This window comes from Mastomys coucha, unplaced genomic scaffold (genome assembly GCF_008632895.1).
Source record: "Mastomys coucha isolate ucsf_1 unplaced genomic scaffold, UCSF_Mcou_1 pScaffold6, whole genome shotgun sequence".
NCBI lineage: Eukaryota > Metazoa > Chordata > Mammalia > Rodentia > Muridae > Mastomys > Mastomys coucha.
Window position 1 is genome coordinate 14,240,353 of NW_022196912.1, and position 14,381 is coordinate 14,254,733.

General features: G+C 44.1%; 1 protein-coding gene across 1 annotated transcript in view; it reads right to left on the reverse strand.

Moving 5' to 3' along the window:
- Galm (galactose mutarotase) overlaps positions 1 to 14,381 on the reverse strand; it is a 55,752-nt gene that overhangs the window by 27,244 nt on the left and 14,127 nt on the right. The window contains exons 3-4 of the mRNA XM_031356344.1: positions 8,884 to 9,090; positions 3,900 to 3,981 (exon numbers count right to left, since the gene is read on the reverse strand). Coding sequence (XP_031212204.1) covers positions 3,900 to 3,981; positions 8,884 to 9,090 — 289 coding nt within the window. The remainder of the gene's footprint in view (positions 1 to 3,899; positions 3,982 to 8,883; positions 9,091 to 14,381) is intronic.

Sequence of the window (14,381 nt, forward strand, 5' to 3'; positions counted from 1 at the left end):
ATATAATTTATAGAGTAAAAGATATTCATAACCAAGGACTTGGGAGGCAGAGGCAGGCGGATCTCTGAATTAAAAGCCAGCCTGGTCTACAGGATGGCCAGGGCTACACAGAGACACCCCCATCTCCAACAACCAAAACCACAAAGATCTATCCCCAAAAACAAAACAAACTGAAGCAAAACAGCAGCAGCAGCAATGACAAACCACTATGATGTCTAGCTACTGCACATCAATTCCCAGCCCTGGAAGTTCAAAGCTAGACTGAGGTACATCTGTGTGCCTGCTCGCTCAGTATGGATTTGCCTTGAGCTCCTTCAGAGTAGTAAATCCAAGGCTGAAATTGCACCGAGCTTAGAGCAAAGCTGACATGAGCCCAGCTAACTTCTCCAGGGCACACAGCACCTGGTACAGTCTTGGTGCTTCTGGAACACAGCACTTCTCTAGGGCTCATCCTGATGTTTCCTCTTCTGCTCAGGCTGCTCATTTTCATCTACCTCCCTTCCCTATCTAACAAAGTATGTGTACGCCATCCTGACATTTTCCATATTCATAGATAATTGTTTTGCCCTTTCTACTAGATGGCTAATAACTGCTGGCCCTCCCAGCACAGGGGACATGGAGCATTTCTGGATGATGGAATGATGGGTGGGCCCTCTGGGCTGGTTTTAGAATTAAGTCATTTGCTATGGAGCTTTGTTTATGCTAAGAGTCATGGAGAGCAGAGAGATGGCTTAGCAGTTCAAAGCACTTGAGACTCTTGCAGAGGACCTAGGTTCAGTTCCTAGCATCCACACACTAGGTCACAATCTAACGCCCTCTTCTGACCTCCTCAGGTATCAGGCACACACATGTTGCACAAACATAGATACAGCAAACACTGGTACACATAAAATAAATAAATCTGCAAAAGTTAGAGGAAATCTTGGACTCCTCTGTAGGAGCTTCTCTGTTCTTTATAGTAACTAAGTGGGACAGGCATATGGATTTTCCATCACCCCCGAAAGCATTTGCAGTGCAGAGTTGAGGCAGAGGAGACATTTATGCATTCCATTACACTCCAAGCTAGGCTCCACCGTGCTCCACCCCTCCCAATCAGGACACATTTCAGGTGTGTTTTTCATTAGATTAAAACCCAACAGGATGCATAAGATGACTCACAAATGTGCACAGATAAATGCATCTGTTTCATGTGAAGCATTTATAAGCTCCTTGGTTTACCTTCTCCCTTATCAGTCACAAACAGAAACCACTGCTCTAATGTTGTAATGCAATAATTCTGCATCTAGGACAAGATGGGCCTGCTTATTCCTGCTCATTTACTGAGTCACATAGATATCAGGAGATGAAACATTAATGGGATAAACAGAAAAGCCTTTAAATCCAGCTTAGCAACCAGGATAATATTCAAAGCTGAGATACCAAAAACTTTAGTCTATTTCAACTTTTCAAAATTATTCCATTTAAAAATTTTTTACATTTATTTATTTATACTGGTTTTGAGACAGGATTTCTCTGTGTAGCTCTATCCTGGAACTTGCTCTGTAGATCAGGCTGGCCTTGAACTCACAGAAGCCTCTGCCTCCTGAGTGCTGGGATTAAAGGTGTGCTGCACTAGCCACCACTACCCGCCTATTATTTTTTAAACTTAGGTACTGTTTTATTCAAATTTGAGAGAAAAACAATAAGGTAGGCAAGCTGTAAATCTTGGCAGTTGCCAGGAAGAAGAGGACGAGAGGCCTGGAGAAATGGCTCACTGGTTAAGAACACAGACTGCTCTTCCAGAGGACCCAGGTTCAAATCTCAGCACCCACATGGCAGGTGACAACTGTTTGTAACTCCAGCTCCAGGAGATCAGACACCCCAACACAGACATACATATAGCCAAAGCACAGATACACATAGAGTAAGAATAAATAAGTCATTTTTTAAAAGGAAGAAGATAAGAAAGGCCACGCCTTTCATAATGCTGGTTGACACGCAGCGTATGGCTGGGAGGGGTGGGGGTAGGGGCTTTAGAGAAAGAACGCTCAGGGGGTAGGGGCTTTAGAGAAAGAACGCTCAGAGTGCCAGAGAAGCCATATTCAGGCTTTGACCAGTAGAGCGGGGCAGGGGAGAGAAGGAAAATGAAAAGTTATGTTTTTCTGAGTTCAGAAAATGAAATGGGTGGAATCTATAAGGTGACATGGAAGTTCTGCAAGCATCTTTCCCCAATTAAGTTTTGGGTTTGTTTGTTGTTGAGTGAGAGAAGGGGCCTCACTAGGAAGCCCCGGCTGGTCTGTAATACAGAGATCTCCCTGCCTCTACCTTCTAAGTGCTGAGATCAAATGAGTATGCCCCATATACAACTTCCAGTTAACTTTACAGCCACTGTCTTTATGAATTTCCCATCCCCTATCTAGTTCCTGCTGTTAACACTGTTCAGTATGTAGGCCCATATACTTATTTTTTTCTTGTAAAATTTTTAAACTTTATCACTGTGTAGGTATGTGTGTGTTTGATACATATATGGGTGAACATGCACCATGGCCTGTGTGTGAAGGTCAGAGTGCTACTTTGTGAAATCAGATCTCTCCTTCTATGTCTGTGTGGGTTCCAGAGATCAAACTCAGGTCAAGCTTGCACAGCAAGCACCTTTACCTACTAAGCCATCTCACTGGCCCCTCCCCTTCCTACAGTAGGCTGAATGAGAATGGCCCCATAGGCTCATAGCTTTGAAGGCTTGATCCCCGTCAGTAGAACTTGTTGGGAAGGATTAGCAGGTACAAGGTGTGTCACTGGGGGTAGGCTTTGAGGTTTCAAAAGCCCAAACCAGTCCAATCCCTGTCTTTCTCCCTCTCTTTCCCTTCCTCTCTCCCTCCCTCCCTTCTTCCCTCTCTCCCTCCCTTCCTTCCTCTTTCCCTCTCTTTCTTCCCCTTCCCTCCCTCCTTCCCCCATCTCTCTCCCTCTCCCTCCCTTTCTCTCCCTCTCTTCCTCTCCCTTCTTCCCTCTTTTTCTCCCTCTCTCCCTCCCTCTGTCCCCCCCTCCATTCCAAGTGGATCAGATATAAACTCTCACTGCAACTGCAGTGCCATACTTGCCTGCTATTGCAATTCTCCATCATGATGGTCATGGACTCACCCTCTGAAACTTATTTAATTTAACCCCCAATTAAATGTTTTCTTTTATAAGTTGCCTTGGTCTTGGTCATGGTATCTCCTCACAACAATAGAACAGTAACTAAGACACCCATCATGCCTAATACCCTTGTAAAAACTTTAAATTTGCAAGAATAAACCACAAACCCACTGTGTTAAAGAATACACACACACACACACACACACACACACACACACACACACACACACACACAGTCTTTCCTAGTGTAAGACTCTCTGTCCAGTAAAAGTGAAGCCATTTCTCACATGATTTTTCCACTTTGAATTTTTTAAAGAATTTCAGATTTATAGTAATGTGGGTAAAAACGAATGTATCTGTGTTATACCTTTCATCAACTCCCCTTGCCTGTTAACTTATTTATTTTAAAGATTTATTTATTTATTTCATGTATGTGAGTACACTGCCCCTGTCTTTGGACACACCAGAAGAGGGAGTCAGATCTCATTACAGATGGTTACGAGCCACCATATGGTTGCTGGGAATTGAACTCAGGACCTCTGGAAGAGCAGTCAGTGCTCTTAACCGCTGAGCCATCTCTCCAGCCCCCTGTTAACTTCTTGTGTAAATGTGATACAAATATGGAAACTGAGGAGACTGGCATTAGCCATGTTGGTTAACTAAACTACCATTTTTACTAGGATTTCACCTCGTGAAGGTGAACACAGAAACGGTTCACACAGTAACAAGCTTTCTGAGGCTGAGAACCATGGCTCTACACAACATAATCGTTTGGACCCACTGACCTGTTGGAATCAGAGCATCATCCACAGGCAAATACGCGTCTGCTGCAATGGTGACTGCATGGTCGTATATATCTGGGGAGCCCTGGGCAGGAGAAGAGAAAAAGAAGATGTACTACTTGGGTCTTTTCTTGAGTGGGGGGGGGGGGTTAAGGGTTGAGAAAGGGTCTTTCTAAGAAGCCCTGATGTTTTAGAACTGTATGTAGACCAGGCTGGCCTCAAACCAACAGAGATCCACCTGACCCTGCCTTCTGAGTGCTGGGATTAAAAATGTGTACCATGGCTGGCTACTGGGTTTTATTTTACATATTCACTTTATATCTTCTGCAAAAATGTCTTCAAGCATTGACCGCTTGCTGACCAATGGCTATGATTAATTAGGTCACTTAAAGGTAAGTAGATAGAACCTCTATATAGCTATTGACAGGTTTGGAAGAAACTGTCAAATGTAATTGTAGGGTGATCAAAGTGGCTCAGTGGGTAAAGGAACTTGTTGACAAGCCTGTCCTAGGACCCACAGGGTAGGAGAGAATCAACTCCAGTAAGTTGTCCTCAGACCTCCATACATGATCTACAGCAAGCATGTGTATATCTATATGTACATGTAAATAAACACAATTTTCAGCACAAAAAAGGTACCTTAGTATTCAACTCTCTCACATACAAGATAAAAAGAAGTGAGGGAGGTACACAAGTCTTGCATAGCCAGAGACCACTTCAGGTTCAGAGAAAGCCATCTGTCATCCTTGCCCCGCTTAGCTCCTATCCATAGGACATATTCCCTGCCATGCAACAGGACTCAGAATCGCAGGCCCTGCTTCTGGGAGTTTATTCTTTGGGTTGGAACCAACTGGTCTAGGAAGCCCAGGCCAGGGGTCAGAGGCTCAGGGTTGACTCAGTTCTGGCTCTTGATAGGTGTCTCTAGGGAGATCGCAGTCTCTCGAACCTTACTTGTTTTGGTAGACCTTGGGAGACACTTTTCCCAGGGCCCTTCTGAGGTACAGGTACAGGTTATATTAGGGTGATATGCTGTTTGTAAATTGGAAAATACTTTTATAATATGCAAACATATAAGCAGTATTTTTTTTTTCAGTATCTTAAAGCCACACAGTGAAAAATGGGGAAGAGAAGCCAAGCGTGGGCTTTCGCTTTTATGATTGCTCAAAAATCAGCTAAACCGAGGTTTTGGCCCTAGAGAGGGCCATCTGCCATGTCTGGAAACATAGCGCTGCTCGCTGCCTTCTAAACTGGAAGAGGCCAAGGAAGCTGCTAAACATCCTACCTACACAGGACCACCCCTGCTACCATCAAGAATTAGGTCCCCCAAAATGTTAGTGCCAATTCTAAGAAACCCTTAGTGAAGCTCAGCAGAAGTTCTGCCGGGTTCCAGAGAGGCAAACAGGAGCTGGGCGGACATTGATCCAGAGAGACAAAGGCTGCACAATCAAATGAGTCACTCTGAGAAGAGAGGCCAAAGTTCAGAGCCTCAGGAAACCGTGTCTAACACAGCAGACATGGCTTTCATGATAGATACTGCTGGAGGCTGCTGAATTAGCATGGGCGGCTGGGTGTGAAGCCTCGGAGCATGAGATCAGAAGCCACCGAGTCCATCGACAGAGCAGAAGAGTCCCCAGACACAGAGCCGAGCTCACTGCCTCCTCCACTGCCCTCTGAGCACAAGTCCTGAAAGACACAACCCTGCTAACTCAACGAGGGAAGCCTGGTGGAGATGCCCACTCTCTAGAATCCCCGCCCAGCCTGTGTCCAGATCTTTACTCTCCTTTTCCAGGAGCATGCCTCTCAGATGCCACTTCTTCAAAAGAGATAAATACCTATTTATAACCAGAACACAGTTTTGGTTTATATTGCTATAGACTGATTTCTTCTGTTCTGGAACTTCACATAAACGGCATCCTTCAGTAGACATTTTTTAATGGCTTCCATCTACTTCATAGCACAATTGCTCTTGAGTGTGCCCATTACCAGATCAGTGGCTTGGTCCTTTGTGCCATAGGCTACAGCACTGTCTGACTTTAGACAGCTCTCCTGTAGTGGTCCTTTGCACTGTAGGCTAGAGCACTGTCTGCCTTTAGACAGCTCTCCTGTAGATGAACATGTGCCTTATCCTCCCCGCTTTCACTAGAGGAATAAAGCTGCTAAGGAATTTCCTTGACTGGCTTTTCTTTCTTTTGTTCCTTCAAAAAAAAATTTTTTTAAAGCACTATGGCAAGAAGAAATCCAACATAAAAGCCATGCAGCAAATGGATGTGTCTGAGATACTAAGAAGGGTGAGGAGAGGCAATGTGTACTGGGAGCCTGTTCTCTGAACGGCCCAGACATTTCTTCACTGAAGAGAAGGAAGCATATCTTCTATGTCTTCTGGTCTGGAAAACGCAGTGGTCTAGGCTGGTGGAAGATTACTGTCAGATTCACTTCCTTCCCAGGCTCATGAAAACTTGCCACGAAACACTGGTTCCCAAACAGACCTTGAGACCGATCTCTGAGCTCAGTGGTTTTTTTTTTTCCTGGTAATTTCCCTTGACTGTTGCTTGTTGTAACTATACTGTTTTCATGTTTAGTCCATTATGACTAGCATGGGTCTTAACGACCTTCTGGTACATCGACATGACTACTGACTAATTTAGCTCTGAACGACTCTTGCAGGAGGTAACAGACAAAATATTTCTACCCAAGAGTCACAGCAACTCCTCTCCATCATCTCCCTTCCTCCTGGAAGAAATCAGACTTGCTGATTAATGTGGGCTAGTTCGTATATTGAGGGAAGAGGAGCCCTCACCAGCCTCTGAAGATGACTGTTCTGTAGTAATCTCCTCGTGGGCAGTTGGGTTAGGTAGAGCATGGGTCACACTTTTGGCTGATGAAAGTGAAGCAAAGCCTGTGGGGATGCTTCTAGACAATGTCCTATTTGTTCTCAGAAAAAAAAAAAAGAAAACAGTACAGATATGCAAGGGAAGAAGCCTTTTACCTGTGGAGATGCGCATACAAAGATGAGACTTCTGGAGCTACAGCAGTCATTCTGTGACTACAAGGGAACAAATCTGAAGACAAAAAGCCCAACCACCAAGGAAGGGGTGGTGCTTCAAATGAGAATGGCCCGCATAGACACATACACTTGAATGCTTGGGTCTGAGTTGGTAGAACTGTTTGGGAAGGATTAGGAGGTATGGCCTTGTTGGAGGAGGTGTTATTACAGGAGGTGGGCTTTGAGGTTTCCAAAGCCATAACCGTTCCCAGTTAGTTCTCATTCTCTGCTTCCTGTTGGTGGATCAGGGCCATGTCTACATGCCTGCTGCTGCTGCCGCGCTCCCAGTCATGATGGTCATGGACTCTCCTTCTGAAACTGTCCCTCTCAACAGACTCTTTCTTTCTATAAGTTGCCTTGGCCATGGTATCTTTTCAGAGTAATAAAAAGTAACTAAGACAAAAGGAAAAAGGATACATAGAAGAAAATGGGTCCTTGAAGGCACATGTCTCTAGTCATACCAGAACCGCGCTGCTGGCTTTCCATCTCTGAGGTGTTTTTCATGGCTCTTTAGGTCAAGTCTCAATAGAAAACATGTTCTCTGAGTTTTGCAGTAGGCATAGGCTGGGACAGAAAGAGAAAAGCAACAAGCACCCGCAGCCTTCATACCTTTTCCAGTCTTTGGGAAACACAATTCCCCACCCCCACCTGAGAATCCCCAACATTGAGCACAGAGACAATAAATAAACAGAAAATTCTATGTATTTAATCTAGAAGACAGGCATGGCAGCTCACACCTGTAACCCCAGCATCTGAGAAACTGAGACAGGAAGATGGCTGTGAGTCCCAGACTATCCTGGGCTATGAAGTGAGACCCTCCTGGAAAACAAGAACAAAAACAAACAAACAAACAAACAAAACAACCAAGAACTGGTTGATGAAAATCAAAGATGGAAGAAGATGAAACAAAAAAAGAGAGAACAACAATAAAAACCAAAAAAAAGAAAGAAAAAAGAAATTAAAAAAAAATAAAATCAAAGATGGAAAAAGAGTCGTATTTGTTATTCTGAACTTTGGAGATCCTGTAAGAACCTGCTATTTTAGGAAACTACCACCAGCCAATCAGCAGGAAGTCCCAATGAAGGGTGAAAATGGAAGCCATCGCCAGCTGGTCGTAACCACCAGCTCTCAGAAAATTGTGCCAGTGTGACCGAAGTGATCAGATAAGCTGACTTCTTGAGATGAGGAGGAAATCATAGAGATAGAATCTGCAGTTTGGCTCTACATTTTTTTGAACCATGGGACAGCCTCTTTAACAGGGTAAACAGGAGGCCATTACTCAGCTTGCAGGGGGTTGCTACCAAGGGAAGAAACTATCAGTGGTTCTACACGATTCTCAGATGTTGTTCAGGGTCCTGCTCCTAGGATGGTTTCAATATTTTCACCCACAACTTCATAAAGTGCTGCCAACCAAGGTAGCTACTATTATGAAACTAAGACCATGTCTCATAAATTAAAAACCTAGGTCTTCTAAATGCAAGCCCAGTGCCCTGTCCACTGTACCTACCACACAGGACAAGACTGACAACCAGAAGTTCTGGGAGAGGCTGTGGGACCACACAGCCTGAACACACACACTACCTGTGGCATTTTTAGAGGTGCTGAGGCAAACAAGCTCATTTCCAATGTTTAAGGATGGAAGGCACCTAGATGGGAGTAATTCTGGAGGGAGCAGAAGAACAAGGAGAGCAAATGTCAACAAGATGAAAGGGAATTTGTGAAAACACTTGTCAGCATCGCAGGGAGACAGCTGCTTCCCTCCCTTGGCAGGATGACATTTCACTCCCTCATCCTCTATGACTTCAGTTTTACTGAGCATCTATTTAAAGCCAGATACTCGGCTGGGCCCTTTTGATCACCAAGAGCATGAGTTCGTCTCCAAGATGGGCTGGTCTCCCCAGCCACCCCTCTCTATGGTTACAGCAGAGAAGTAAGTTCACCTACCTGGCCTGCGAGGTTGAAATAAGAATGGTTGGTCAGATTAACTGGAGTGGTCTGGCTGGCCTGTGCTCTGTAGTTGATGACAAGCTCTCCACCATCCAGGGTATATGTCACCCAGACTTTCAACTCTCCAGGGTAGCCTTCCTCACCATCTGGACTGACTCTAGAGAACTGGACGCCATTGGACAACACCTGAGGGGTCCAGAGGACCTAGGAAGCAATGTTTGCAGAGGGTTAGTCACTGTGGTCCCCATCCAAATGCCACCTTTCAATATTTAAAGAGCAGAGTCTGGAAAGGGGGCTGGTTATAAAGAAATAAAGGCTTCTGAATAAGAGTGTGGAGTTTAACTCTCTAAAACTGTTTTACACATGAAGAGAAGGCTGTCGAGAGAAAAAGCTTTCCTCTTTATCTACTTGTACTTCCTATATTTTCTTCTCCTAACTTTATATTTATGTGTCTATGTTTTCCTTTGTTTTATTTTTCCTTTGATTATTTTTCCCTTTCTTTCTGTTTTTTGATACATGGTTTCTCTGTGTAACCCTGGCTATACTGGAATTCACTCTGTAGACCAGGCTGGCCTTGAACTCCGAGATCTGCCTGTCTATACCTCCAGAATGCTGGGATTAAAGGCCAGAACCTCCACCATGTGGCTTTGATGTGTATCTTAATCCTAGAGTTTCAGTCTGACAAATATAAGATATCAAAACTTAGTTGTAGCCAGGCAGTGGTGGGGCATGCCTTTAATCCCAGCACTTTGGGAGGCAGAGGCAGGTAGATTTCTGAGTTCAAGGCCAGCCTGGTCTACAGAGTGAGTTCCAGGACAGCCAGGGCTACACAGAGAAACCCTGTCTCGAAAAAAACAAAAACAAAAACAAAAACAAAAAAACCCAAAATCTTACTTGTAATATTTAAAGATAACCTTGGGGCCAGGAACATAGCTCCGTGGGTAGAGTGCTTGCCCAGCATGCATAAAACCCTGCGTTCAATTTCTAGAACCACATAAATCCTGGCATGGTAATGCCTGACTATAACCTCAATGCATGGAAGGCAAAGGCAAGAGGATCAAGAGTCCAAGGTCATGCTCAGCTCTTTGGGAGTTCAAGACCAGCCAGGGCTACATGAGATACTATCTTCAAAAACAAAAACTTTATCAACCCCATTCTATTGGGTACATAGACATTTAATTCTTACTATTATTATTTTGACCTTTCTATTGGGTACATAGACATTTAATTCTTACCATTATTATTTTAGTGTTGGAACCCAGAGCCTTGCACATGCTAGGCAGATGCTCTCCCACAGAGCTATACTCCAGCCCCTCTGTAAATATTTATTCTAGGGGCTGGCAAGATGGCTCAGCGGGTAAGAGCACTGACTGCTCTTCCGAAGGTCCTGAGTTCGGATCCCAGCAACCACATGGTGGCTCACAACCACCTGTAATGAGATCAGATGCCCTCTTCTGGTGCGTCTGAAGACAGCTACAGTGAATTATGCCGGAGCGAGCAGGGCCAGAGCGAGTGGGGCTGGCAGAGGTCCTGAGTTCAATTCCCAGCAGCCATACACATGATGGCTCACGGTCATCTGTACAGCTACAGTGTACTCATACACATAAAATAAATAAAATAAATCTTAAAAAAAATATTTATTCTAAGTATTCTGAGGTTGGCCATGTTTCCTGGACAGGGGTTAAAGCAAACAGCATACTTATTCCATTTGGAAGAATTCCAAGTCACAAGTCAGGAGTTCTGATTTAGGGACCAAGGTGTCTCTAGTATGTGGCTTCAGCCACCAACCTTTTCTTAAAATAGAGGTACTGAAAAAGTTATCCTGAAGGGACTTTTTTTTTTTTTTTTTAGCATACATCACTCTGAGAACTGTAGGAACTATAGTGAAGTTCTCCAGAAGAGCTTTTGCAAACAGAAACGGGAATCCTGGGTTCACAGTGGAGCCTCTCAGCTTTGCCCAGGAGTCCTAAGATCATGCCTCTAATAAAGGGAAATGCAACATTATTAGCCACACCTGGGTGGCAACTTCCCAGGGGCTGTCTTACTAAGAGTAGACTTTCAGGAGGCACCATTAGCCAATGACCAGAGAACTGAAGTTCAGATATAAAAGGGAAGTCACTTGTCATTTAAAATGACAAGTGTCATTTTAAAAAAAGAAAAATAAGCCGGGCGGTGGTAGTGCATGCCTTTAATCCCAGCACTTGGGAGGCAGAGGCAGGCGGATTTCTGAGTTCCAGGCCAGCCTGGTCTACACAGTGAGTTCCAGGACAGCCAAGGCTATACACATAGAGACCTTGTCTCAGGTAAAAGAAAGAAAGAAAGAAAGAAAGAGAGAGAGAGGGGGGGGAGGGGGAGGGGAGGGAGGAAGGAAGGAAGAAAGAAAGAAAGAGAAACCTTCAAATGGATAAACTTCCATCTCAGGTCACCTGGACAACAATGGATTTGTGCAGAGCCTGTGCCTGCTCTTTTGTCCTACAAATATCAGAATGAGTTGGGCAGAATGTCTTCTATGGAGTTGAGAATAACTGGTAAAGGCCTGAATGGAAATGTGAGAACTTCCATTTGCTGAGTGTCCCTAGGTTGTTTACCTGTTTCACATAAGTCACCTTAAATATTTGGTCCAACCAGATGTAGGTCAACAATTGAGCACCAGTCATTTCCTACAGCTCCAACTATTTTTGCTAGCTCAGTATTGCGTTCAATGTCAGGTTGTCTGTTTCTTCCTCCCACATTGCAGGAAAGAAGAGAAGCCTAGAACACTTCCTGGTTTACAGAGAGGTGAAGCTAGAATTTGCTTAAAATCGAACAAGTTATGTGTGCCAGAGCGAGGGCTCGCACACAAGTCTAGCTGCCCACCCTGCTCCACATTCTGTCTTCAGTAAACATGTTTGTTTAAATTTACATTTAAAATATTTTATTTTAATTTAAAAAGAATGTGTATCTGTGTGGGATATACACACATGCCTGTAGAGATAAGAAGAGGGAGTCAGACTTCCTGGAGCCAGAGTTAAAGGCAGCCACCTTACATAATGCTGGGGGCTGATCTTACAACAGTAAGACAGGGTTTCTCTTTTTAGCCCTGGCTGTCCTAGAACTCTCTCTGTAGACCAGTCTTGCCCTCAGACTCCCAGAGAGCTGCCTCCTTCTGCCTCCTAAGTGTTTGGATCAAAGGTGTTCATCACTATACCTGCCAGCTGCGCAAGTCCTCTTAGCCACTGAACCATCTCAGCAACCTAAAGATCCTTTTTAAAAAGGAACAGATGGACGCTATCGGTTAAATGTAGACTGGCCTGGAACTTGTAATCTTTTTACTGCCTCTCCTCTTTCCTCCTGGAATGCATGACTTCAACTGGCCAGATCTCCATTTTTTTTTTTACAGATGTATTTATTTATTATATGTAAGTACACTATCTTCAGATACCCCAGAAGAAGGCATCAGATCTGTAGATGGTTGTGAGCCACCATGTGGTTGCTGGGATTTGAACTCAGGACCTTCAGAAGAACAGTCAGTGCTCTTACCTGCTGAGCCATTTCTCCAGCCCATTTTTTTTTTTAATAGGACAGTTGAAGCTAAACTGTATCATTAGACCAGAGGAATAGCCCATGAGACCAGGTCTGGTCTACTCAACTCCCAGCAGGGCTGAAGGCCTCTGTGTTCCCCACAGTGAAAGCGACCACACTGAGAACAAATTCACTGAGATGAGTTGGATCAGACCTTAATTAGCTGCCAGAAATGGGAAACTTTCAAAGCATCCAAAGACAGAAAATCTAGGAGTTGGGAGGGTTGGCTCAGTGATTAAGAACACTTGTTATTCTTGTAGAGGACCCAAGTTCAATTCTCAGCATCCACATCCTAGCTCACCGGGAATTAGAGATGTCCTCTTCCAGGCATGCAGGCCACAGATATACATGCATGCTAAATACTCATACACAGTAAATAATAAAATGAATAAATCTAAAGCAAAAACCAAAAGGAGCCTAGGGGAGCCACAAGCCAGCCATGTGGGCACTAGCATAATCTGAGTCCCACTCCTAGAACCCACAGCGAAGCAGGGAATGGATTTCTAAAAGTTGACCTATGACCTCCACATGCACAGCATATACAGACTCACAGACACACACAGGTGTGCAAATGTGTACTTGAGAGCACACACAATCATATAGACAGACATGCACAAGCAGACACAGACATACACATGAACACACACAAAGATACATATAGATACACACAATACTAATAAATAAAAAATTTAAAACATTAAGGAAGCCTGTTATTATATGTATAACTTTAAGAAAAAAATCAAAAGAAAAAAAAGTAAGAAAAAAAATCACCAAATGGAAAATTTTAACAATTAAATGCTTGAAATAAAATGTTATTGCCTTGCCACCTAGATTTTTGACCTTTACGGAAGGGACACAGTGGAAAGTTTTTTTTTTTTTTTTTATTATCCTTAGCTAAGTGTAGTTCCTATCCACAGAATGAGTTTCCTGACCCAGAGTTTCCAATTTTCCAGAAATTTCATATCTTTAATCTTTCTTGTGCTATTTCTAGTCCTGTCAGGACTCAATTTTCATCTTTTTAAAAAGTGTTGACATAAATAGAAAAGGCACATTATCTCCACACTAAATTATTCATTTATTGTCGCAATCAAATAGAGGAAGGATCATGTTCAATGCTGCTGCCTGTGCTACTGCAGTAAACTTTCTGCCCCAGACCCCGGCGGCTCCACAGAAGGCACGTCCTCCCCTTCCCTCTCTTGAGCATCCCCACAGATGGACAGACGCTACCTGCTCTTCAGGAGTTCAAATCCTACCAACCCCGTTGCTCATACTCGCTTCCTACAGCACACTGTTCACATCTGTGCTCCTCTGATATGTAAGGGCCTATCCGTGGATCCCCAGGAATCCAAGCCTGCAAGCCTTGCTGGTGCGCAGAAGGGACTCACACCACTAAAGGGTATTGCTAAGACTGGAATGTGCCGCTTAAAACTTTCATCTGTTAGAAACTTGATTCTCAAATTCACTGTACGGGTATTTGAGGCAGAGCAGCTGACGGGCAGCTAGGATTAGACGAGGTTGTGATAGTTAGCGCAGCCCCCACCTCACAGGTTGCTTTTGGTGGTTTTGTAATAGGAGGAAGAAATTCCTGAGCTGGCACAAGGATTCTAAGACGCCTTCTGCACCTTAGGATAAAGCAAAGGGTAGTCTGAAACAAAACCAGGCTGCTGTCCTGCCCTTCAACTTCTGGCCTCTAGAAATGTGGGCTAATTTAGACCTTTGTTTTAACAAAAGTCACTTGTTCTGTGTATAAAATGTACTGAGGCAGGGTTTTAGGGGATGTGCCTCAGACGGCTGAGTGACTACCTAGCTAGCATGCAGGAAGCTCTGGGTTCAGTCCTCATCATCACATAAAACTGGTGATTCTCGGACTAGAGAGGTGGCTCTGCAGCTAAGAGCGCTGGCTGCTCTCATGCTAGAGAGGTGGCTTAGCAGCT